The sequence below is a fragment of the Elephas maximus genome, chromosome 19 (genome assembly GCF_024166365.1).
Source record: "Elephas maximus indicus isolate mEleMax1 chromosome 19, mEleMax1 primary haplotype, whole genome shotgun sequence".
Lineage (NCBI taxonomy): Eukaryota > Metazoa > Chordata > Mammalia > Proboscidea > Elephantidae > Elephas > Elephas maximus.
Window position 1 is genome coordinate 36,435,573 of NC_064837.1, and position 25,134 is coordinate 36,460,706.

Genomic DNA, 25,134 nt, shown 5'->3' on the forward strand with positions numbered 1-25,134 from the left:
CCGGGGATCCTTGGAGCAGGGGTTTAGCTCTGTGGCTATAAACATCACGTCTGGAGTATAGCTTTCCGGGCTGGAGTGCTGGTGCTGCATTTGCTGACCATGGGACCTTAGGCGATCTCCCTCTGCCTCACTATGGTTATCTCTAAAAGGGGGTTAACAGTGAGTACCCCCATCACAGTGGGTGCGGTGTGACAATCAAATGAAATGAGAGGTATAAAGTGGTTAGCAGAGTATGTAGCTACCCACTGCCACCCACTGCTGTGGAGTCGATTCTGACTCATAGTGACCCTATGGGACAGAGTAGAACTGCCCCACACAATTTCCAAGGAGCGCCTGGTGGATTCAAACTCGTCAGCCTTTTGGATAGCAGCCATAGCTCTTAACCACTATGCCACCAGAGTTTCCGGGACATTGCTAGCACTGAAAAAACGTTAGCTACTGGGGGAGAGAGAGTATGTGTGTGTGTGTGTGTGTGTATGTGGAGGGGGAGGCGTCAGGTGAGGTCTTTCTGATCATCCCGCTGCTACCACCTTGGAGGAGACCTCCTTAAGGCAGGGCCTGTATGGGGTGGGATGGGGGTTCCTATGCTCCCAGGCCCCCGAAAGCAGCTCTCCTGGTCCTCTGTCCTACTGCTGGCTCTCCTGGGTAGCAGAGAAGGATCCTTACATTTTACAAATGCCCTGGAGTTTCACCAACCAAATTCGATGGGAAATAGCTTTGGAAACTGTGATGTGCTTCACGGTCACATGGTTCCTCATTTCATCCTGTATTTGGTTCAGAAATATTTATGAAGGGCCTGCTAAGTGCCTAGCACATGAGTACTAGATTAAGAATCAGAGCCTTGGATTCAAGTCCTTCGCCACGGCTGATCAGTGGTGAGGTCTTATCTGCGCACAGGAAGAAACTGGAGCTCTGGGCACATTTGGAGGGGCACGGGCATCTGCCTGTTCCTGCCACGTGCACAGAGAGATGGCAACAGTTAAATGAGATCTGTCTTTACAGCTTCACACGCAGTCCAGTTTACAAAACACGCCTCCGTACATTCTAACAACCGTCCGGGCTCCTACTTGGCAGTCTTGGAGTTCTCAGAGTTCCGGATCTCCAATTTGAATTCTGTCCATCGCTCAGTTTAAATTCGTTTCCTTTTCTTTGGACCGCAGAAGTAGAAACCAGCACAAGAGAATCCAAAGGAATTCACAATTCAGGCTTCTCTACCAACACCCGTTAAATTCCAGCCTGCTTCAGATGGCAGGGGAAGCTGGATGTTGACGACAAGAGCTAACGTTCATTAAGCCTGTACCCTGTGCCAGGCACTGTGCCAAGCCCTTCGCTCACAGTATTTCTGTCATCCAGTCCTCAACAACCCCATGAGGTGGTACCATCACCCCATTTTACTGGATCTCAATGGGGTTCAGTGACCCACCCCAAGGTCCTCTTCCAATAACTCAAAATTCCCCCTTAGAGTGATAACTGGTGGGGCTGAGCTGGGAACCTGGACTGAACTCTCCAAAGCTGTGATCCTAACCACTATACCGCCCCCGCCCCCTGCCACCTCTTCTTTGTCTCCTTCCATTTTTGTATATTCTCTTAAAGAGCAAGCACTAGACTCAAAAGACAACAGAAACCCTCACACTATGGCAGTTACCCTTGCTGGTTACCTGCACCTGCACAGCCAACCTCCATCTGGATGGTAGAGAAGGTGGTAAACTTAAAGGGATTGGGCGAAATGGCTTCAACCTCTCTGGCTTCAAGCCAGCCCACATGTCAGCTTTCTGGGGCTAAAACTCTACCTCAACTCCCCCTGGGTCATCTGAGGGTGCATTCTCTGACCCTCTAAGCTCCAATACTTGTCGACACAGTTTATCTGACAGCCAGTAAGTTCCAGACCCATGCTCTACACTCTCCGGGCAGCCTTCGGGCATATCCCTTGGGCTCAGTTTTCCCACTGGAGCCATGAGGAGAATAAAGCCCTTCCTCACCCACCTCTCTGGCTCGTTTCAAAGCTAGTCAGTAGTGAAGGCCCCACTCCTGGGACGGAGTACTATCACCACCAGCTGCTATGGAGTCACTCCGGCTCTTGGAGACCCTGTGTGTGTCAGGATAGAACTGCGCTCTGTAGGGTTTTCAATAGCTGGCTCTTCAGAAGTAGGTCACCAGGCCTTTCTTCCGAGGTGCCTGTGGGTGAACTAAAGCCTTCAACCTTCAGTTAGTCGCTGAGTGTGTTCATCGTTTGTACCACCCAGGGATTCCCCTTGGTATATACCCCAAAAGAGTGAAAAACTACTATTTAAAAACTTCCACACAAACGTTCATAGCACCACTATTCACAATAGCCAAAAGTTGGAAACAACCCAAATGCCCATCAACAGATGAAGAGATAAATGAATTGCGGTATATCCATACAATGGAGTATTATTCAGCCATAATATTGTAGCACTGATACATGTGATAACATGGATGAACCTCAGAAACACGCTGAGTGAAAGAAACCAGACACAGAGTGTCACATACTGCGTGAATCCATTTATATGAAATGTCCACATGAGGCAAGCTGACCCCGACAGAACACAGACTAGTGGCTGCTTAGGGCTAGGGGGAGAGGAGGCAGGAGAGTAGTTACTTAATGGGTAAAAAAAAAAAAAAGAAGAAAAAAACCAAACCCAGTGCCGTCGAGTTGATTCCGACTCATAGCGACCCTAAAGGACAGAGTAGAACCGCCCCACAGAGTTTCCAAGGAGCGCCTGGAGGATTCGAACTGCTGACCATTTGGTTAGTAGCTATAGCACTTAACCACTGCACCACCAGGGTTTCGCCATTTAATGGGTAAGGGGTTTTATTTTGGGGTGATGCAAATATTTTCCAACTAGATAGAGGTGGTGGCTATACAACACTGTGAATGTACTACACACCACTGAATTGTTCACTTTAAGGTGGTTAAGTTTTACGCTCTGTGAATTTCACCTCAATTTGGGCGGGGCGGGGCAGGGGACAAAAAGCACTGATTTAAGAGGAAAAAAATGAGTGAAGGGCCACAGGTATGCATTCCAGACAACACACAGCACGGTCTCTTGCCAGTCTGCACCAGGCCTTTCCTGATGAACCGTTAAGTCCCCGCAGGACAGGAATGGTGTTTGCCAGCATCTATGCCGCCCAGGCAGTCTTCCCTGGAGTCTGTCAATAGCAGGCCTCTGGAGGCAGACTTCCTTTCACGCTCCCTGTCTCTCTGCTTTTAAACAATAACAAGCAGTAACCTACCCAAAGAGACAGGTGCCAACTGGAAGGCACCTGTATTTGGGGGCAGAAAAAGCCTAGGAGGTGACCTGGGGGATTCCTATATGCTTAAACTCCCCTGTGCCATTTTAACGCCTGAGCTGACATCTCCAACATACTGCATGCAAAGAAACAGTATTTCCATTTCAGATGCATATGACGGTGAGGAACAATATGAACAATATTATTTTTGTGCCCTGGGAAAAAATTAGCAAGTCAAATGTTGAATCAGGCCCGTAGCACCACACGCTAAGCAGATTGCTTTGATCTTATCTACACTAAAAGCTCTATTATTGAATTTAAAGTCGGTGAACACATATCAGACCAGTATACAATGCACATCTGAATGCATATTTCAGAAGCAAGGAGTGTTTTGACAAAAGGAAGAAAATATCAAAGTTAGGGCTTCGATTGAAACGCAAATTTCCCCTCCCTCTTCCCTTGGGGCTGGAGGTTCTGTTGGCCAACGAAAATGTTTTGGCTCCAAATGACCTGGCGGTGGTTCCAAAAACATCTGTTGAGCTCCCATTTTCTGGAACCAACAAGGAAGTGGTTTGTCACCCCTTACTCAATTAGAAGAAAGGAGTTTGAGGCTTCCAGGGCGGTGTGTATGTTCTAGACATGGTATGGCGCCCTCTGGTGGTCATTTTTCTAAGCCTCCTCCCTCACTCCAAACTTCAGATAATCCAACAGCCATCTCTCCTGAGGCTGCTGGCGCAGGAAATGGAACTTTAAAGAGGCAAAGGAACTTTAAAGGGCCGCTGATCATGAGGGTAGAAACTATCTACCTTCATGGCAAAGGGGACTGTTAATTATCCAGCAGGGCACAAAGATAGAAATAATTTAGTGCCACAAACTTCACATCTAGGATGCCCCTCAAAAGCCAAACACCAAAAGCATACCCTAAGCCAGGGGTCAGCCAATGATGACATACAGACAAACCTACCTCTCCCCCTACCATCTATTTATGTACAGCCGTGAGCTGAGAATGGTTTTTACATTCTTAAGTGGTTGAAATCACAAGAAAATACTTTGTGACAAGTGAAAATTATATGAAGTCTAAATTACAGTGTCCATAAATAAAGTTTTATTGAAACACAGCACCATTTGTGTCTGTATTGAATTGAGAAGTTGCAATCGGTTGTATGGCCCACAACGCGGAAAATATTTACCTTTAGAGAAAAAGTTTGCCAACCCCTGTCCTTAACGGCTACCGTTCATGGCGTTGGACCCTCACAGCCTAGCCCCCGTGCCCACCCCTGTCCACCTTCAAGTACCATGACAGTGGTGGCAACAGTCTGCAAGACAAAGATGTGGGGGGCGGGGAGGGGAACATCCCATTTCAGTGCACAAGCCACCAACTTACCATTTTATTATTGATTTCATGGAAATGAATCTCACAGACTTTCTCCACAACGTCTTCATTCTCAAAAGTGACAAAGCCAAACCCTAAAGGGAAAAGGGGGGGAGGAACAGAGAGAAGAGGGGTGAGTTTAGTTCTGGCATGTCTGTGCGTTTCTCTTTTATGTCCTGAAGTCCCGACAGGCTGCTGATTTGGGCGTAGGTGGAGCAGACCCCCAGGGAAGGGCCTTGAGGTCCAGGCAATGATTTCTAATTTGTCCGAGCACCCTTCCAACAGAGAGGAGAAGTTAATGATTTCACCCACATGCAGCGGGCCCTGTGTGGTTTCCATGTGCCCCGAAGCAAACAAGAAATTTACTTGTCTGTTATTTCCAAGGGTCAGAGCCCTGTGGCACCCTCGGCAGAGGCGGGCCTGTGGGCTAATGGGGGCTGCAGGGATGGCTGCGGGCCGTGCTTGCCCTTTCTGCATGCTGGCCCAGCCAGCCCCCGGGTCAGCCTTCAGACGGAGGTGGTTATTTGTCCTTTTCTTCCTGAATTACTTCCTCTAATACCTCATCAGGACATCCTGAGGCCGGGAAGAAACTATTAAAAGTTTCAGGCCTCTGTAGTGCATAGGCATCCTTTTTCTACCGCTGCTTCAAAAGTGCTGCGGATTTGGGGCAGTTTAGGACTGTTTGATGCCTGCTGTCAGCCCGGCAGCTATCCACTGTATTTACTCGGCTGGAGGCCGGCTTTGCTAGACAAGGCGTACTGAAGAATTTTGGCAGGCAACCGCTACTCACCAACCTGAGTTCCTCTCCCTACCCTCCTGCCCCTTTCTTTCTTCTCCTTCCACCCCCGACAGGGTTTCCAGCAGGCTGCCCCATCTGTGACACCACTCAATAAGCCCTGCTTATTACTGCACAGATCCAAACGCAGGACCCCCCATCCCCCACCCTTCGGATGGACTCCAACCACAATTTCAGTGCTAAGAACGCACAGAACGCAAGCAGTGGTTGCAGACACCCTGACGGGGAGGTGGGAGGCCTGGGTTCAAGTTCTGCCGCTGCCTCTGACTTACGTGGAGTCCTGAGAAGTCCCTTCCCCTTTCTGAGCCTCGGGTTTTGCACCTGGAAATTAAGTGGTGAGCCTGGACGCTGGCGACCCTAAGGTCACCAGCACAATGCACGTTAGGATTCCTGAGACTCTCCTCTGCCAAGATAGGAACCTGGACAAGCACAAAGCCAGGTACGCCAAATCGGGAAATTGGAATGGCTGTTTCTGTACTGTGATAATCAGTGTTTCCTGTTCCTGGGTAAAATAGAGGTGTTGCTTCTTAAAGATTCCATGTCTAGTTCGGATCCCAGCAACCCAAGGTAAAGAGAGAGGATTCTCTCAGGTCCTTTCTGGCCCTCGGATCTCTAATTCTAATACCACAATTTCTAAGGAAACTCAGGGACCAGGCAGCAGAGATACTGAGCACCTCCAGGGCCTAGAAGATTCCTCTGAAAAGAATGTATTCATTAAAAAAGAATGCATTCGTGCGATTTCCAGTAACACAAAGGGCCAGGAGAGTCCTTGGGTGGTAAAAAATGGTTAATGTGCTCGGCTGCTAACTAAAAGGTTGGCAGTTTGAGTCCACCCAGAGACATCCTGGAAGAAAGCCCTGGCCATCTACTTCCCCAAAACCAGCCATTGAGAATGCTATGGAGCACAGTTCTGCTCTGGCACACACGGGGTCACCATGAGTCACCACTGACTCGATGGTAACTGGTTTGGTTTTGGTTTAGGGGCACCACACAAATGGTAACCGTGATACTTACTAGATGCTTACCACACACCAGATATCGGGCCAGGGTTCCACAGTATAAACACACCACAACCCAGCCCAACCCATTATAGACACATATGGTGGAATGTCAGGCTATAGGGTTAAAACTGGCAAGCTTCTCCCAGCATTATCTGGTGAAAGCTAGGTCCTAAGTTGCCTCTGTGGCCCAAAGCAGCCATCAGACCTGGTAAGATTTTGTTTGAAGTGAGGCCCAACACAAACATTTCGTCAGGTTTATATGCCTGTGACACTAGGTCCCTAAAGAGAAAGCCATCAGGCTATCCTCAGGGTCATCTCCAGCAAGGACACCGGTTCCCTCTGATGGACATTGCTGTTTCCTCGGCTCTTGGTCCCATTTATCACGTGCAGAGTTGGACAAATGCCACATCCAGAGGCAGTCCCCAGATTATTTGTCTTTAGGTTTTGGTGTGTTTGCTCCCATCTCTACCTCCAAACAGTTTTAGTTTCCCAAAGACGTCCTGGAACCTGGGGTTGGGAGGGGCCTTAAAAGCCATCAGGTGAAACCTCCCACCAGGCAGAGACCCCTGGAGCACACAGAGGGGTTAATCCCCTTCTTCCTGTTCACCTTCCAAGAGCCGGGAGCCTGACGTGCTCCTAACTGGCCCCACAAGAAGGGATTGAGATGCAGAGTCCTTCAAAGGGTCCTCAGGCAGCAGAGCAGGGAACTCATCAATACTGGCTCCAGACCCGAGCACCCAGTAGCCCTGTGGCCTTATGCACTATGGGTTCCCAGGATGAAACAGAGCTCCTGACACATAGTAGGAGTCCCTGGATGCTGCTCAGCTGCTAACCAAAAGCTTAGAAGCTTGAGCCTACCCAGAGGCACCCTGGAAGAAAGGCCTGGCAATCTCCTTCCAAAAAATCAGCCACTGAAAACCCTAAGGAGCACAGTCCTACTCCAGCACCCATGGGGTCACCAAGATTCGGAGTCGACTTGATGGCAACTGGTTAACACATAGTAGGCTGAGTAACTGTGGTTGAATATCCATATCTGTTCCTCCTGGGCGTAAGCATCTTTGCTCACCCACGTGAGTCGCTGCCTCCCCTCAAGCCTGGTTCAGTCCTTCACTTGGCATTTACAGCCTCCGCAGACGGTGCCTCTGTGCCAGGCACTGCCGGGGACACAAAGATGAACACCATGCCCTCTGCTTATTAAGCCATTCACTCTCTAACAGGCACAAGTCAGAGGGGCCCACTCAGGGACACCTAACCTCTCCATTCTCACTCCCAGCTTTGGGGACCACTCTGTGGCTTATTTGTCTCTGAAGGTTGCCCCTCTAGCCTGGGCCCAAACCCAGATACCATGCAAATCCCTAAAGAAGCCAGGACAGATAGTTTTAAGAGGGACCTCACTGCTATCTTGGAGTGTGGTCACACGCTCCTTCCTCCAGCCAGGCTGATTGCTGTGGCCAAACATGTGGCTTTGGAGAGAAGGCAAGAGAGTGTGACGGATGAGCAAAACTCAACCCTGTGATTCCAAGAGAGCATGAAACAGGTGCCAGGCCAGCAGAAGACGGCCTATTTTAAAGCCACCTTGCTGCTGAGCACATGTACTTGATCCTGGCATAGAGACCAGGGTAAGTCAAGTCAAGTCACCATGGGTGCTAAGGGGTCAGTTTACTGCCATGGAAGATGCTTTTCTGCAGCAACCCAGCTCCTGCCTAGTCAACTGTGCAAATCATTGTTGCTCCAGGCCCAGTACCATTTGGAACTCACTGCTGCCTCATTTCCCACCCTGCACCACATTCAGAAAAAGGAAGAAGGGTGACCGAGCTGCGAGACAGGAATTAAAATGCAGACTGTGGCACCAGGAAGGGCGGGGGTAGGACTCCCCGCATCATTTCAAATTCTGACTCCGACACTCTCCCTGCTGGCCCCGTCCCTAACCCCACAGGACTCAAAATGCAAGTATCACAAAAATGATTTTCCTGATTAAAGGAGATAGCCTGGGTTTCAAGCCTACGTACCCTGGATGCATAACACTTTGCAATGTCAAGGCTCATTTTCAGTATTTTAAAGAATCTATATCGTTTCAACATCCCTGTCTGTTTGGTCTGAATTGGGAAAACAAACTTGATTATGTCTAAAACATTTATTTATTCCACTTGGGGAACGCAAAGAAGCAATGACACACTTAATTACCAATAAGGGTTATTCCTTAACGTATAATCATTTTTATCTCACAGGTGCATTATCATTTATAATGAATTAGGAACTCAGTGGCAAACAACCCCAAAATAAGTTAAAAGGAGGCATGAAGGACAAAAACAACAAGGTCAGAAATTTGGGAGGGACAAAGTAATGGGTGGGAAAAGTCCTTTTTGGCATCATAGTCTTTTGAACAGCATGCTGGACCTCGAGATTCTATATGAGCCTGGAAGGCTGGGGGGCTGGAAGGGCTGATCACTTCCCTCCTCCTTTCCCAACAGGCAATCAGCAACAGAGCTCAGGAAGGCCATTAAACTGAGGTGAAGCAGTTAGGTAAGCAAAACGCACAATCAGCCTCACTTAGAATCAAGGGCCAAATGATCTCACTTACATGAAATATCTTTTGGAAACGGACAGTGGTGATGGCAGCATAACATGGGGAATGATGTCACCGAATTGTACACTTAAAAATGGTTAAAATGGCAATTTTTTGTTATATATATTTTTGACAATAAAATTAAAAAAAAAAAATGCAAGGGCCAAAAAGCGAGCTGTGTAGCCCTGGAGAGTCCCTTTACCTCTCTGGGCCTCTGTAAAAGTAGCTGGCAAAAACACAACTCACTCAGAAAATGGGCAAAGGACTTGAATAGACACTTCTCCATAGAAGATAGACAAATGGCCACAAAGCACATGAAAAGATGCTCAACATCATTAGCCATTAGGGAAATGCAAATCAGACCACAACAAGGTAGTGCTTCACACCCACTGGCTATTGGAGTCCCTGGGTAGCACAAACAGTTAAGGGCTCGACCACTAGCCCAAAGGTTGGCAGTTCGAACCCACCCAGAGATGCTAAAAGATCACAGTCTTGAGAATCGTAACAGTGCAGTTCTACTCTGCAGCCATGGGGTCACCATGAGTCACAATGCCCTCAGCAACTAACAACAGGATGGGTATTATCAGAAAAATGGAAAATAACATTGGCGAGGATGTAGAAAAATTGCAGAACTCCTGCATTGCTGGTGGGAAGGTAAAATGGTACAGTTGTGATAGAAAACAGTTTGGTAGTTCCTCAAAAAGTCAAACACAGAATTGCCATATGATCCAGCAATTCTGCTCCTAGGTATATACCCAAAAGAGGCTTGAAAGCAAGGACTCAAACAGATATTTGTACACCAATGTCCACTGCATCATTATTCACAATAGCCAAAAGGTGGAAACAACTCAAGTGTCTATCAGATGAATGGATACAATTCTACTGTATAATCATACAATGGAATATTATTCAGTCATAAAGAGAAATGAAGTTCTGATACATGCTATGACATGGATAAACCTTGAAGACATTACCCACCACCCACTGCCGTCGAGTCGATTCCAGCTCATAGCTACCCTATAGGACGGAGTAGAGCTGCCCCACAGAGTTTCCAAGGAGTGCCTGGTGGATTCGAACTGCCGAACTCTTGGTTAGCAGCCATAGCACTTAGCCACTATGTCACCAGGGTTTCCCTTGAAGACATTATGATGAGTGAAATAAGCCAGACACAAAAAGACAAATATTACATGGTCCCACTTATACGAAATATCCAGACTAGGCAAATGCATAGATACAGAAAGGAGATTAGTGGTTACCAGGGGGTGGCTGTAAGGGAGTTGGAGAGTAATTACTTAATGGATACAAAGTTTTCTGTTTGGATAATGAATGTAATTCATGCCACTGAACTGTACACTTAGTTAATGGTTAAAACAGCAAATTTTATGTTATACGTATTTTGTTATTATTGTTAAATGCCGTCAGGTTGATTTTCAACTTATAGCAACCCCGTGTGACAGAGCAGAACTGCCTCATAGGGTTTTCCAGGCTGTAACTTTACAGGAACAGATCACCAGATCTTTCTCCCTTGGAGCTGCTGGGTGGGTTCAAACCACCAACCTTTCGGTTAGCAGCCGAGCACTTAGCTGTTGTGCCACTAGGGCTCTTTATATTTTGCCACAATAAAAAATAAAGAAGCAGCAGAAGCAGGGAGAAATAGTTGGTCCTTGTCTGGTCCCTGCCGGGGCTTAGGTCTTTGACCCCAGCAGGTCCACAAGGGCTTGCACTCCATCCAGGCCCTCTGGGATGACCCTGTGACCACCCTCTTGCTCAGCTTCTCCACTTTCCCTTGGCCCTCAGGCACTACCCTGGAGCCTGAGAACTCCAGCGTTTAAACTCACTCTAGCCGGCCACTGGAAACCCTGGTGGCATAGTGGTTAAGTGCAACAGCTGCTAACCAAAAGATCAGCAGTTTGAATCCACCAGGTGCTCCTTGGAAACTCTATGGGGTGGCTCTACTCTGTCCAATAGGGTCGCTATGAGTTGGAATCGACTTGATGGCAATGGGGTTTTTTTTTTTTTGGTTTAGCCAGCCATAGAGAATGGAGAGGAACCCCAGGAACTGATAGCTGAGGAGTCACTGGGCCAAAAGTTGGGAGACAACAGCCTAGCTCCCATATGAAACCCTGCTCACCTGTCATGAGCAAAATGGCAACTGCATGGGCCCTCATAAAAGCCCCCACCTTACCTGCACCTCATGCTTCTCGAGGGTGCTGGGAGTCAGCAAAGGAGGTGCTGGGAAGGTCAGCCCCACACAAAAACGAATTCTAAAATGGCCATACCTAGGGTAGCAGTTGACAGGGAGCATGCAAAAATGATATTCTATAGCATCCTCCTGAATGAGGCTATTACTGGAAACTAGCAAGTAAGCTCTGTTTAGGAGATAAGCATTTAATAGTCAAACCTTCTTTCCCTTTTATTCAAATGAATAAAACTGAATATTCATGTGAATAATACAAGACTATAGAACACACACACAGAAGAAGAGAATAGAATTCTGAAATTCAAATACCTCAAAATTAAAATGACCTGCTTCAACAGCAGGTACTGAGGAACATCTGACAGTTAAGTTGCTAAGTTTTGTTTTTTAAGATTAGGGAGAGGGAGATGGGAATAGCCTCCTTCTAGCCTCAAACATAGTTTTCTTCTCTTACCATATAGGTCAGTGAACACTAATGGGCAGTCGCAGAGTCTAACAAGTCCTCAGTAAAAATCAATGGAAGTCACGAGTTAACACACTTGGTTAATGGGGCGGGGGGCGGGTAGGGCAGAAAAAAAACCCAGATTGTCAAATTTATTCTGAGTATCCCATGAGGAATTTAAGGTATGTGTATGCAAGTGTATTTATAACTCACACAACTTTCTTGCTAATAACCCAGTGTTGGGCGAAGCAGCAATATTCGTGGGTTTGGGCAAGGAGAACACTTTCTGGTTTCAAAATGCTTCCTCATACATCATCCTACCTGGTCCCTGAGGTAACCCCGTGAGAGGTGGTGCAGGATCCGCTGTTCTTGCTTTGCTCAACTGCTCAGCCAAGGTGAGTAAGTGACTTGTCCGCAGTGATGTGGCCCCGAAAGCAGAGCAGGGGGTGAACCCAGGAGCCATAACTCCAAACTCCTATCATGACCCCACTGCTTCTCTGCAGCAGATCGTCACGACGTGGTAAGTGTTCAAAGACTGGTGTGGTGGCCATATGACTCAGAGAGAACAAAAGGGGACCAGCCTGGGCCAGGAGGCACATGTGGTCTTCATGCTTCATCCTAAGGAGTCAACGCCAGTTAGCTGTCTGTTATCGACATTTCATCTTGGGCCACCCCCCACCCCCAATTCAGAACATTTCTGGGCTGCCTTTATGGGCTACTTGGACAGTGCAAATGATTAATGCGATTGGCTGCTAAGTGAAAGATGGGAGGTTTGAATCTCTACAGAGATGCACTGGAACAAATGCCTGGTGATCTACTTCTCAAAAAATGAGTCACTGGAAACCCCATGGAGCACAGTTCTATTCTGACATACATGGGGTTGCCATGAGTTGAAATCAACTCAATGGCAACTTGTGTTTTGGTTTCTATGGGCCACAACAGATGTGTCAAATCGGTTTCAACTGCCTGGAAGGATTTTCCTGCAAGCCTGAACGGAGAGGGCCTGAGGCCTGACCCAGGTCCACTGGCCAGAAGAGCAGAAGAGATGAGCAGTAAGCATATACTCCCGTCAGGGGATGGGGGTGGTTTCACATGCCCTGGGTTTGCCCTAAGGAAAATATAATTTGGAAGATCGATCTCTTCTAAGAAAAAACAAGCTGCCTTTCCAAAAGAAACGGCACGTTTCTGATTATTGATTGCCACTTTGGGATACTCACTGCACAATTCCCTGACATTAGTGAAATCCAGTCTGAGTTGCCGTTATTTTCCTGAGCATTTTCAGATGTTGGGTGCTGGGCAAGGAATAGGCCAACAGTCCCAGCTGTGTCTGGCTTCAGCCCTGAGGAACACCTGACAGTTAGCTTAGCTTACTGTTTAGGGCTTTAGTTACAAGTAATTTTTTCAAATGATGACGTGGACTTTGGTAAGGTAGGAATGCCACTGCCCATCTAGCTAGGGATGGGACTCCTTCAGTTATACCTAGTGTCTGGCATCCTAAAGGTGGGTATTTATTATCAGTCCACATTCTAATAACAGAAGAGTATGTTTATCCACACTTACTAAGCGCCATTTCTTTAACTCAGTCTTCGCTCTCCCTCTCTCATAGAGTATGAATGATGGAATGATTATTCCCATTTTACAGATGAAGAACTGAGGCCCAAAGGAGCCTGTGTTCCATCCACCGCAGCCCCCTTTTCCTCTGAAGGTGGACTATTCCAAATTCCATCTTTCCTGCATTCTAAGCCTGGCTCTAGAACCCTGTCACGTTTCCCTGTAAGAATATCTACAAAGTGGGAAGGAACCCCTTGTCCTAACAACCCAGCAGGCGAAGGACAAAGAGGTAACGTGGGAAAGATGTGACCGTCCATTTCAGTTCAATGCTTCCTTCCCCTGGTGCCTGATGTACTCCATTCCTTCCATATAAAGTCAGGTAAGGGGATACTGAGGCTTTTCAGTGGTAAACAATACAGGTGACATTTATAAAGAAACAGCTAGTCTGCCATGATCTATCTTTATGGGATCAAATTGATAACAGCACTCGAAAGATCAGATAGGAAACTTAGGGGGCAGTGAATTTATGGTAATGGGGGAAGAACAACTCAGAAAAGGAGGGAGAGAATGGTTGCACAACTCAAAGAATGTAATCAACGTCATTGAACTGTACATGCAGACACTATTGAATTGGTATATGTTTTGCTGTCTATATTCTCAACATCAATAATAAAGAAAAAAGAAAGAAAGAAAGAAATACAACTGGAATCTCCCCTAGTCCAGCCTTCCTAGAATGGGCACAGGGGTAGGTGACCTTTCTGAACATGTCCAGGCTCCAGCCACAGACCCGCCTGAAAGTCACCAAGCCTGATGTTAGAGACTTCTGGCAGCAAACTAGCTTTCAAATGAGTCAGCTGCCTGGAGGGATAAACAGAAGCACTCGCTTCCCTGACTTTATTAAGAACAGAGCAGGGACAGGGACACTGACCCAGGCGGTACTCAGCCCTCAGCCAGTCAGAACAAAGACTTTTGGGCTAGGGCACAGATCCACAGCAGAGACTCCCCCAGGAGCAACAAACAAGCCCATTAAGGATGCAAGCGGTCTTTGGGCACATGCTCTTAGCATGGCCTCCTTTCCTCCCCCATAGCCTTCTTCCTTTCCACCCCCAAACCGACGCACTGTCTCGTTTGGGGGGGGCCCCCTACCATGTCCCTTCCACGGTAGCATCCTAGCCCCTCCACTCTGGGATCATTCCTGCACCTGCTTCCTCGTTTACACCAGCATGTTGGCAGCTGGTTGCTGTAAACTATAATAAAATGCCTTTCCAAAAAATGAAGGAATGTGACCAGACACGCCAGACATCATGATATTAAAGCCATGTCAATTAATTTCTCCCCCTCCTTGATAAACGAGCCCCATTCCATCTCTTAATAATGAGGAGAGAAACAAGAAAAGTTGACACTTAGTTTAATTTATTTTCTCAACTTGCCTGGTCATATTTCTTTCTGCCTTGCAGAGCGCGCTGGGGCTGTGGGGAATTACAAGTGGCTCTTGCACAGCCGAGGCGCAGATCGGTGTGAATCGACATGGGCCTCTTTATTCCCACACACCACTTAATCAGGAGGGGGAAAGTGACTTCCTAAGCCAGCTCACACCTGCGCCTCTCCAGCCACACAGGGGACGAGCGGGTGGGGGGCGGGGAGGGGAGCGATCTAAGGTGTGTGGGGAATCAGATAACAGAAATGGTACTATCCGATTTCCAATCTAGTCCCGAGTAATTGCAAAAATCTGAATTCCCTAAATTAATATTAAGCTACATTGGTGGCATTTGCCAGAGGGGAGCCAATTTCTCAACTGGAAAGATGCTTTTCTCTCTGTTTCAGCCTGAGGATGCTCTGGCCAGCACCCGACCTTGAAATGTGAGGATAAACACGCTAAAAGTCAGAAGCCAACTGCGAACCAGCAAGTGTTTCATTAAGGCTTCAGTTACAAGTAATTTTTTCATATGGCCACCATAACCTCAGGATCATTTATGGAGGCTCCAACATCACAAAAATCCCTGAATGGCACAGATGGTCAAGTGCTCAACTACCAACAGAAAGGTTGCAGGTTCAGATCCACCCAGAGGTGCCTCAGAAGGCCGGCTGATCTGCTTCCAGAGAGCCACAACCTTGAAAATCCTATGGAATGCAGTTCTACTCGGCAATACATGGGGCCGCCATAAGTTGGAAATCAACTCTACAGCAACTGGATTGGTTTTCGACACCATAAAGTCTGGGGGTGAAAGCAAAGGGTGCTCTAAACCGTGTTTCCTGGTGTGGTCCTGTGGCAGAATCTTCTGGTGCACGACATACGGCTACAGAAGCAGATCTGTGGGCTCTGCCCCATCATCTCCCATTGCAGTCTCCGTGGGTGTGGCCCAGGAATCTGCATTTCTAACCAGTTGAGTTTCTGATGTTTCCCAAATGAGGAGGAGCCAAGCAGAAACCATTTAGTAAAAGAGTCTAGTAATCAATGCTGCTGAATTATACACTTAAAAATAGTTAAGATGGCAAATTTTACATTTACATGCGTTTTACCAAGAGTCCCCAGGTGGTACGAAATGGTTAAGTGCTCAGCTACTAACTGAAAAGTTGGTGGTTTGAACCCACTCCGAGGCACCCTGGAAGAAAGGCCTGGCAATCTGCTTCCAAAAGGTCATAGCCATGAAAACCCTGGGGAGCCGTTCTACTCTGACACACATGGGGTCCCCATGAGTCAGAATCGATTCAGTGGTAGCTGGTTTGTTTGTTTTGTTTTGTTTTAAATATGTTCTACCACAATTAAAAAGAGACAGAGTCTAGAATTTTTCATAGGAAGGAGAATTTCCAGGCCCCCCCTCACATGAAAGGGAAACTAAAGCAGTTTTTAAGGCGTTTCTAACACCCCTTTCTTGGAGCGCTGTAACTCTCAGCCCCAGGGATAGCCCTCATGCAAGACAGAACTAGAAGACCAGGGGCAAGACAAAGCTTCTCTCCTAGGCACAGGAAAGGATCAGAAGCCCATTCATACTAAAGTGTAAAAGATAGATCTTGCTTCCACCCCCAAAGTTATCTGTGCTTTACCAGAATAAAATCTTTATGTGAAAGCAATTAAGTGGTACTTTAAAATTCCAAACAGGCATTCAGGCAGTGGGAGAGAGGTTTTTTTTTAATTGGTGGGGGCCGCTCCTTGAGCCCATGAAATTACCTGAGTGTGTGAAGAGTCTTACAATGTAAAAGTGAGGACAGAAGAGAAGAAGACTTGATAAAACCACCTAGAAAGGAAGGTGTGGGGAGGAGGGCGGGGGGGAAAAGGAAAAGAGAGAAAGAGAAGTAGAGAGAGTAGGAGAAAGAAAGAGAGTAGTGGGGGGAGCAAAAGAGACAGAACCCTCCAGCCATCCTCAAATCATTTCTCTGAGAGAGGAATCTGCCGTGAATACTGATAGCGTGATTTGAAAGTGCCTGCGGCTGCAGGGAGACAGTATCTCATCCCAGACTCTTGTTAACCGAGAGGGAAAAAGCACCTGTGATCCAGGCCAGACAAGCCCAACCTCATTTAATTCCAAGTGCGCTCCGTAGCAGTGATTCTGTGAATGACACTTGTCAGGGCAGCAGATTAGTTCACAAACCTATTTTTTGTGTGTGGTGTTCCATCTTGGTCAGGAAAATAGTCAGTTCTTGGCGAGAGAGACACATATTACTGCTGTTAAGTGCCAATATAAACTCTGGGACGCAGTGATAAATTCACCAAATTAAATCGCTAGACAACTGGCTCGGATCAGGACCCCGGCAGAAGGTGCCAGGACTGCAGCGCACGCCCAGCGAGGGGAAGGAGCTGAGGTCGTGCGCGCAGCTGGAGCAAGGGCATGAGGACGCGCCGCATCCACGTCTGGTGTGGAAACCACGGAGCCCAGGGAGGCTTCGGCAGACTCCACCGGCAAGAGCGTGTCCATCAAGGCTTCTAAACCCCGGGGCTTTCTGAGCTCAGGGGTGATGGGGTACCAACTGGAGGCTCTTCCCAAAGAAGAAAGTATCTGGGCTGGTGCCCCTAGTCTCTCCCCTAAACAGTGGGTTTTGAATCTGTCATTTTTTTTTTTAATTCAGTTCATCCTCCCTTAGCCCCATCCATGCAGAGAGCAACTTGGAAGGTCTGAGGGAGTTTCAATCTACCTTAATGCCCCTGCTGAGGTGAGCTGGAAAAGGCTTGGACTTTGGAGCCAGGTAGGTTTGGGCTCAAATCCTGGCTCTTGCAATGACTGTGTGAGTCTGAACAGGATATTCAGCCACTCTGACCCTCAGTATCCTACTCTGTGAGACATAAATAATAAAATCTGCGTCACCAAACAGGGGAGTCCCTGAGTGACGCAACAGTTAATGTGCTTGGCTGCTAACCAAAAGGTTGGAGGCTCAAGTCCACCCAGATGTACCTCAGAAGAAAGGCCTGGCAACTTCCAAAAAGCAGCCACAGGAAACCCTATGGAGCACAGTTTGTTCTACTCTGACAAACACGGGGTCACTGTAAGTGGAAACTGACTTGATGGCAAGTGTTTCCCCTCCCCCACCAGCCAGGAGGATTTTTCTTTTCCACCAGCCAGGAGGATTGATTAAAAACATGTATCAGTGAGGGGTTCCCTAACCCCTCCAACAGATCACATTAGACTTTTAATGGTTTCTCCCCAGTCCTAACCTCTATCTGGAAACATACTTACCTTTGCCTTCTGCCCCAAGCCTCACTTATGAAAATTCCTTTGTCAGGGAGGGAAACCTCCGTGGTGCTTTATCAACAATCCCAGTGGGAACAAGATTTAGGAAAAACAGAGGTAAAATGAGTCACGTGGTCAATTCCGAAGCAATCTTGCTCCTTAAAAAGGACCCTACCGTGCACCCCTTTAGGTAAGGAAAATCATCTACAAATCCTTGAGTGCCTGCAAAATCTGAGTGTCAGACCCCACTGTGGCTGGGCAGGGTGTGGCCACAGGGGGCCCATCGCCTAGATCACAGATGCTCCCATGAGCAGCTGTCTTGTAGTCTGGGTGTGCATCTCCTCACATGAGACCTCACTGAGACTCTTGCAGCACCCACCAAGGACTGCTGACGAAAATGCAAGGACCTCTCTTCTTGAAATGCATTGGTATCCTCTGAAGAGGGGTACATAAAGGAGACAGAAGGGAAACAAACAGAAGGTGTGTTGGGCAGACACAACAAACCTGCTCCCCAAAGACAGGTGGGCAGTAGCCCTGCACCCTCACTATAGAGAGAAGACCCCCTGAAAGGCCTCAGCCTCCCCAGCAGCCTCCGCCAGCAGCCATCTCAAGATGGTTCCCCTCTAATTAAGTTCGCAGGGAACAGTTACTGGCCTCAGATAAGGTTCCAAAACTACTACTCCTTCTAAAAACCACTACTTGGAAGCAGGTTTTCAGCACTGCCACAAATTATATGACTTTTATTATGAGATACGGTTTCAGAAGAGTCCCAACTGACAGCACCCTGGCTGGGTGCCCGCTGCACCCGCCACCCTTCCATACCCCCTGCAGAGGGGTCATTTCTGCCGGCAGCAGCTCCGTGACCCCAGACAGCTGGCGGTGCTGCCAGCTCCCCTCCGTGCAGTTTGTGGGCAGGTGGCTGCCAATCGCGGTTCCTCTGCCGAGTGGTTTGCACAACACGTGCACGCTTATTCATCATGGGGTGGGGTCTGGCCTACTTTATTGTATTTTCCTGGCTATAAAGGACACACGCTGAACTGTGCTTAACATCTGGAGGCCAGATCTCTCCGAGAAGCCGACATCAGCAGCACAAGTGCCTGGGTGGGGTGGCTGAAGTCAGCCAGGAGCAGGCAGAGAGCTGGTCCCTGGCTCCCCGCAGACAAACGGCCTGGCGTGGGGAGAGGGAGAAGGAGCAAGTTCGCTCCTCAGAGAGGCCCACACACCAGCAGCATAAACGTCACCTGGGGGAGCCTGCTGGAAATGCAGAGCCTCAGGCCCCACCCCAGACCCACTGAATCTGTGTTTTGACAAGATCCTCAGGGACATTTCTCGGCAAGTTAAAATTTAAAATTTAAGTTCTGGAGCAGTGTTTCTTAACCAAGCATGCAAATCCAAATCACCTGGGGAGCTTTAACAGAACACAGATGCCCAGGCCCCATCCCCAGCATCCTGAGTTAGGTCTGGGGTAGCATCTCAGCACCTGTATTTTTAAAAATCTCTCACGTGATTCAGATGTGCAGTTAGGGCTAAGAAGCACTGGGAAAAGGGGAAAAAAAAGTACACGGTCTAATTTTTTATTTTACATCTAAAAATAATTTAAGCTCTGTTAAACCTATGGGTGAGATGATCCTGGTGCCCTCACGTGTTCATACGTCCGAGAGAGGCTTGCCTGAGAGGGTACTTTATATACTGAAGAAGGAAAAGAGAAAATGTGATGACAGGGACGTGGCCAGAGTGGCACCTCCACTTACCTGCTGCCAGCATACCACCTAGTGCCCTTTATGTGTGACCCACAAATGAAGGTACAGATTAGGTCATGTAGTTTTCAGTAAAAGAACCATCATAAAATGGAAAACTGCAAAGAAAACGTGGATGGGAGATAAACCATACCAGTTGCTGCCGAGTTGATGACAACTCACAGCAACCCCCTATGTTGGAGAAGAGAACTGTGCTCCATACCTAGGGTTTTGGAAGCCAAGATCACCAGGACTTTCTTCCAAAGTGCCTCTGGGTGGGTCTGAGCCACCAGCCTCTCGGTTAGTAGTCAAGCACTTAAGCGTTTGTGTCATCCAGGGATCCTTGACTGGGGACAATACTAATAACGTAAGCACCTGCCACCAGCAAGAAAATGGTTGAGTTGACCCTTCGTTTACTCTTAGTGAGACCCAGCCCTTCCCCATCCTGATCAGAGGGACAAGAAGCAGTCAAGCGAGTGAGAAAGAAACCACTTTTCAACAGATACTTGTGCTATAGAGAAAGTACTTGAAAACAAATGTTTGGAAAATACTTCTATCATATGTGATTTTAAGCTCTGTTAATGTGATTTTGTTGTTCAAAGGCATGTAACTGGGTCATCTACAAAAGTTCTCGTATCTGCATACTTTTAAAACCCGGAAACAGAACTGTAAAACTTGTCTTGAAAAACCCTTAAGTGAACATTTCAGAGATTTTGAACCCATTTGTTAAAAATATAAAAATGTAACACTTGATTAGTTTGCATGAAAAACTGATTGACATCAGGGAAGATGGAAATTTACCAGCTGAATTTCAACAAAATCCTTTGCATAATTGGAGGATGGGATGGAAAAATTAGTGTCATGATTTAGTCAGCACGGGAGATGAGCTTCATTCCATTGGGATCTGGTTATCTTTGGGAGGTATATTTTTCAATTATGACAGGCTTTAAAACCAGGTATCAAAATAAACTAAACTTAGAATGAAACCTTTAGAGCAGTATCACAAAGTCTTAAATCAAGAGCCTATAAGAAAAGCAGATTCAATCATATTGCTCTCAGTAAAAAATATTACTTTAACGATTAATAACTAAAACTCTAAATATTGCTTATTTCAAGTGTATCTTATCCTGTTATATTTCTACTAATGTAATGTAGGTTTTATAATTGTTGTTGTTAGGTGCCGTTGAGTCGGTTCCGACTCATAGCGACCCTATGCACAACAGAACGAAACAACCGCCCAGTCCTGCACCATCCTCAAAATCGTTGTTATGCTTGAGCTCACTGTTGCAGCCACTGTGTCAATCCACCTCGTTGAGGGTTTTATAATACCCATGATATATTAACATAGCAGCGTTACTGTCGTTGTTAGTTGTCGTGGCTTGGACTCACGGAGACCGTATGTATGTATAACCAACAGAATGAAACGTTGCCAGATGCTGCAGTATTGCCATGATCTTTGAAATGTTTGAGCCCATTGCTGCGGCTACTGTGTCAATCAACTTCAGTGAGGCTTTTCCTCATTTTTGCTGATTCTCTATTTTACAGAACATAGTAATACATGGATATCATTGAAAATTAAATAAGCTATATTGGGGAGGTGTGTGCTATTTTTTTTTCCTGAACAGTTAAAAAATTTTGGAGACTCCTGCTCTAGAGGGAGAAGGTGGGGCCATATGGCATGAATTCTAGTTCTGATATCCTTTAGCCAGAGTCTGCTAAAAGCCAGGGGATAGGGTCTCCGAGAGACGGAATCTACTCGACAGCAATGAGTTTAATTTTTCTGTTTTAGAGTGGCGTAGTAGGTACCTGGCTGATAAACCACCACCGGTGGCTGTCTGCTGGTGTAGTCCCCCTCCCTGTGCCCAAGGAAGGGCCTCTGGATGAAACGGTTATGGGAATCAAGAACTGGCCACTTTCGGAGTTTCCTGGATCCCCCAGCTTGGAAGCCCAGAGCACTTGGAAGGCATTTTGGGAAGTTCACCCTTCAAACTGAGACCCTGCCTCCTCCACGTCAATCACAGCAATACCAGACGTCTTCTCGATACATTTTTCATACTATTGTATCCTCATTAAAATTTTATTCTATTAGCATTCCGAATCCAAACCACTAAGTACATAATTGCTAAAACATGTGTTAAGCGACAACTTATGAAATGCCGGTTTTATCATATTGTTAATTAATGGAAAGTAGGATTAATCCATTCACAGATCGTTAGGAACTTTCACCAGCTCTTCAGCTGTCAGTGGGCAACCCTGGATGGAGAGCAAGGGCCGAAGTGTTCTTTGTGCTTCACCCTCAGCCCCTCTGTGTGTTTGGGAGAAACCCAAGAGACAGTGACTCAAGGTCTATTTTTCCCAAAGCAAATTATTGTAAGAGCTGATGTCATTCGGTGAAACCTGCTCAAAAGGACCGATACGGAAGGGATCTGGGTGAGGAGGAAGAGAAAAACAACATAGTCTTTTAAGGGCAACCAGTAAGACTCAGGTGGCCACTAGATGAGTGAAACGAATGCGAGAAGGCGGTTAAAATCCTGATTCTGCTGCATCCTGGCTGTGTGATCTGGGGCAAGCCATTAACCTCCTTGACCTGGTTTCTCCACCTATAAAATAGAAGTGGAGATGCCGCCCTCAGGGTTGGCGTGAGGATTAAATGAGGTAATGCAAGCTCCTGTTATCATTACTACACGAGCTTGTAGTTTTTATATAAGGATTTCGTACCCAGTATTGCTCGGAATAAGTAGCCCACCAGCTGAGACTCAAAAATAACTTAGTTATCAATAAATATTGACTGCAGAGTCATGGGCTCTAGTGGGGTCTACCCCATGGTGCCAAAGCCAAGTGACTTGGACTCACATTGCTCCCATCTCAAAAGGAAACCTGGGCACACAATCCCTAGGCCACAGGGGTTTATTCAAATCTCTTCCCAGCCTATCCTGGGAATTACAGAGGTATCCAGGCATGAAATGGACTAAATTTCTTCTCCTTTCCCAGTCATCCAAGCTGCTTTGGCTTGGCCCAATGGTGGTACTCCCAATTCTTCATGCTTAATAATGAAATACTTCGCTTGGCTGGGCAGCAAGCACAACCAGAGCTGGAAGCCAGGACTGGAAGAACCATAGCAGGCTGGAGGGGGAGGGGAAGGGGGGCACCAGGCCTGGGTGGTGGGGCCACATCTGGGGTTCCTGGAAGCTGGGGGGTCCAGGTAGGGCCAGTGGTCAGAAATACAGAAATAGTGGGGGCAGGAAGTCAGGAAATGCAAACACCCAGCCTCAGCCCGCAATAAACTTTTGACTGCAGCATGAGCCCTGCCCAGAGGGTGGCTGGGACAGGGCAAGGCAGATTGTTAGGGTGATAATAAATGGGTCCACCTAGGCTATAAAACCAGAGCTAAAGGAAAATCCAAAAAATAATAAATGCAGACCAGCCTCTGCCAGGCCCAAGTGGGAATAGAGAGAGTCACCTGATGGTACTTTTTTTCTGGAATATTCCTTCAAGGCCCTAAAAACCAGTTGCCACGGAGTTGATTCCAACTCATGGCGACTCAACGTGTTTCACGGCAGGACTGTGCTCCAGAGGGTTTTCAAGGGCTGATTTTTCAGAAGTAAATCACCAGGCATTTCTTCTGAGGTGCCTGTGGGTAGACTTGAACCTCCAACCTTTTGGTTAGTAGATGAGCGTGTTAACTGTAGTTGGTAACGTAAAGGTTTCCTATCGTGAGGCCTTCTGACATGTCATTCTCTCATTTTTGGTTGTGACTAGAATGAACCTGGGCCTTGAGTTTAGACATGGGCTACAATTCCGGTTCCACAACTGATCAGCTGTGTGATGTCCCTCGGTGCCTCAGTTTTCTCAGTCATAAAATGGGGATAAATAATATCCACCTCATAGGGTTGTGGAGAATTTAAATGGCACGATGCATGCGAAGCTTAGCACAGTTCCTAGCCCTAACCAGGTGCTCAAGCATTACTGCCCCCTAGAGATCTGTTTTTCTTATACTGACTTACACCACTCACTTAATAAGGAGCCCTGATGGTGTAGCGGTTAAGAACTAAGGCCGCTAACTAAAAGGACAGCAGTTCGAATCCACCAGGCGCTCCTTAGAAACTCTATGGGGCAGTTCTACTCTGTCTTATAGGGTCCCTATGAGTCAGAATAGACTCGGTGGCAGTGGGTTTTGGTTTGGTGGTACAGTGGTGTGGTTTGGTTTGGTTAAGTGGGGCAGTTCTACTCTGTCACACAGGGTCACTACGAGTCGAAATTGACTCCACGGCACCTAACTGACTTAATAATTTGACCCTGTAGGATGAGAGCTCCTGAAGATGGCTGCTGCCCAGCGGAAGCTGCGAGTATTCCTGTAACTCTAGCAACACCTTCCTCACTGATCAACATGGAGGAGAAGGATCCTTGGGAGGGGTTGGCCTGACACCTGGCACAACACTGCCCAGAGTGGGCGCTGGGCATATGTCAAGGATGGGCAAGGAGGCAAGGCCTGGATCTTCACAGGAGAAACCGCCTCTTCTTTCATCAGATGAGGTCCAGGTCCTCTCCGTGTGCTCTGGAGAAGGCAGCTGAGAGACCATGGAGCTTCCCCCGACTCAAGAATCAGTGCACAGTGAGGCTGTGGCCGTTCAGCTGCTTGGCTGTGGAGACCAGCGCCTTCAATTTATTTGTGTCTGGGGCCTTAAGGAACCTCAGCTGTCATCCCTTCCTTAGTTTATTACCAGATTTCTAAAATATTACATTCTTTATTATATCCAAATTCACTTTATTGCACTTGACAATACAGATAATCACATACCATATGCCCTAATGTTTTGAAACCAATGCATGTTGACAGCGGTTTTTATTCGTGATGCATAATTCCATCCCGCGCTCACAATAAGGCATCTGAACACCCAGGCTGGTGTTAAGACTTTTGCCAAATAACAGATGAACAATGCAGCAAGTTTCCCAGACACTGTCCCTTTCTTGCCATTCTCCACTGACAATGGGAAAAAAATGCACCTGAGCTGAAAAGACGGGTTTATCGAAGAGGAGCAAAAAAGCCGCCACCGCCACCACCCACCATTCACCGGAGGGTTTATAACGACTTATTGTGTTCCACGCTTATGAAACTTGATACTGAAAAGAAGGCTTGGTCTTGAGCCAAACAGCAACTAATCATGCCAACCCATACTGAGAACAGCACAAAATGCCCCAAAGCTCTCATCAGGGGTCTCTCTTGTTGTTCCTCTTGTTTTGCTACAAGCAAATATTTGTCACTTCTCTATCTTGGTGAGACCCTCCCTCTCTTGTCCCCTCTCCTCATCCCCTGGGCATCCTCTCTGTTTCCAATTAGCCCCAAGCTCCTGGCAACATGAACACAGCCGGGGAGGATTCCGGAGCGAAGTCTTCTGCCCTTTCTCAAGCAGAAAGGCCAGGAGGGCAGGAAGCGGCTCCGCAGCTCCTTCACGGAGTTCCGGGGGAGGCTGCCGCCAGAAGAGCCCCGCGCTGTGCGGGCGGCAGAAGCAAAGGGTGGATAATGCAAAGATGATCCTCCAGCTTGGCAGAGGTGCCT

At 47.3% G+C, this 25,134-nt stretch overlaps 1 protein-coding gene across 6 annotated transcripts in view; it reads right to left on the reverse strand.

Moving 5' to 3' along the window:
* The window catches only part of MSI2 (musashi RNA binding protein 2), a 471,444-nt gene that overhangs the window by 82,807 nt on the left and 363,503 nt on the right, over window positions 1-25,134 (reverse strand). For all 6 annotated transcript variants that reach the window (XM_049861313.1, XM_049861312.1, XM_049861314.1 and 3 more), the window contains exon 8: window positions 4,637-4,719. In XM_049861313.1, the coding sequence (XP_049717270.1) occupies window positions 4,637-4,719 (83 nt within the window). The remainder of the gene's footprint in view (window positions 1-4,636; window positions 4,720-25,134) is intronic.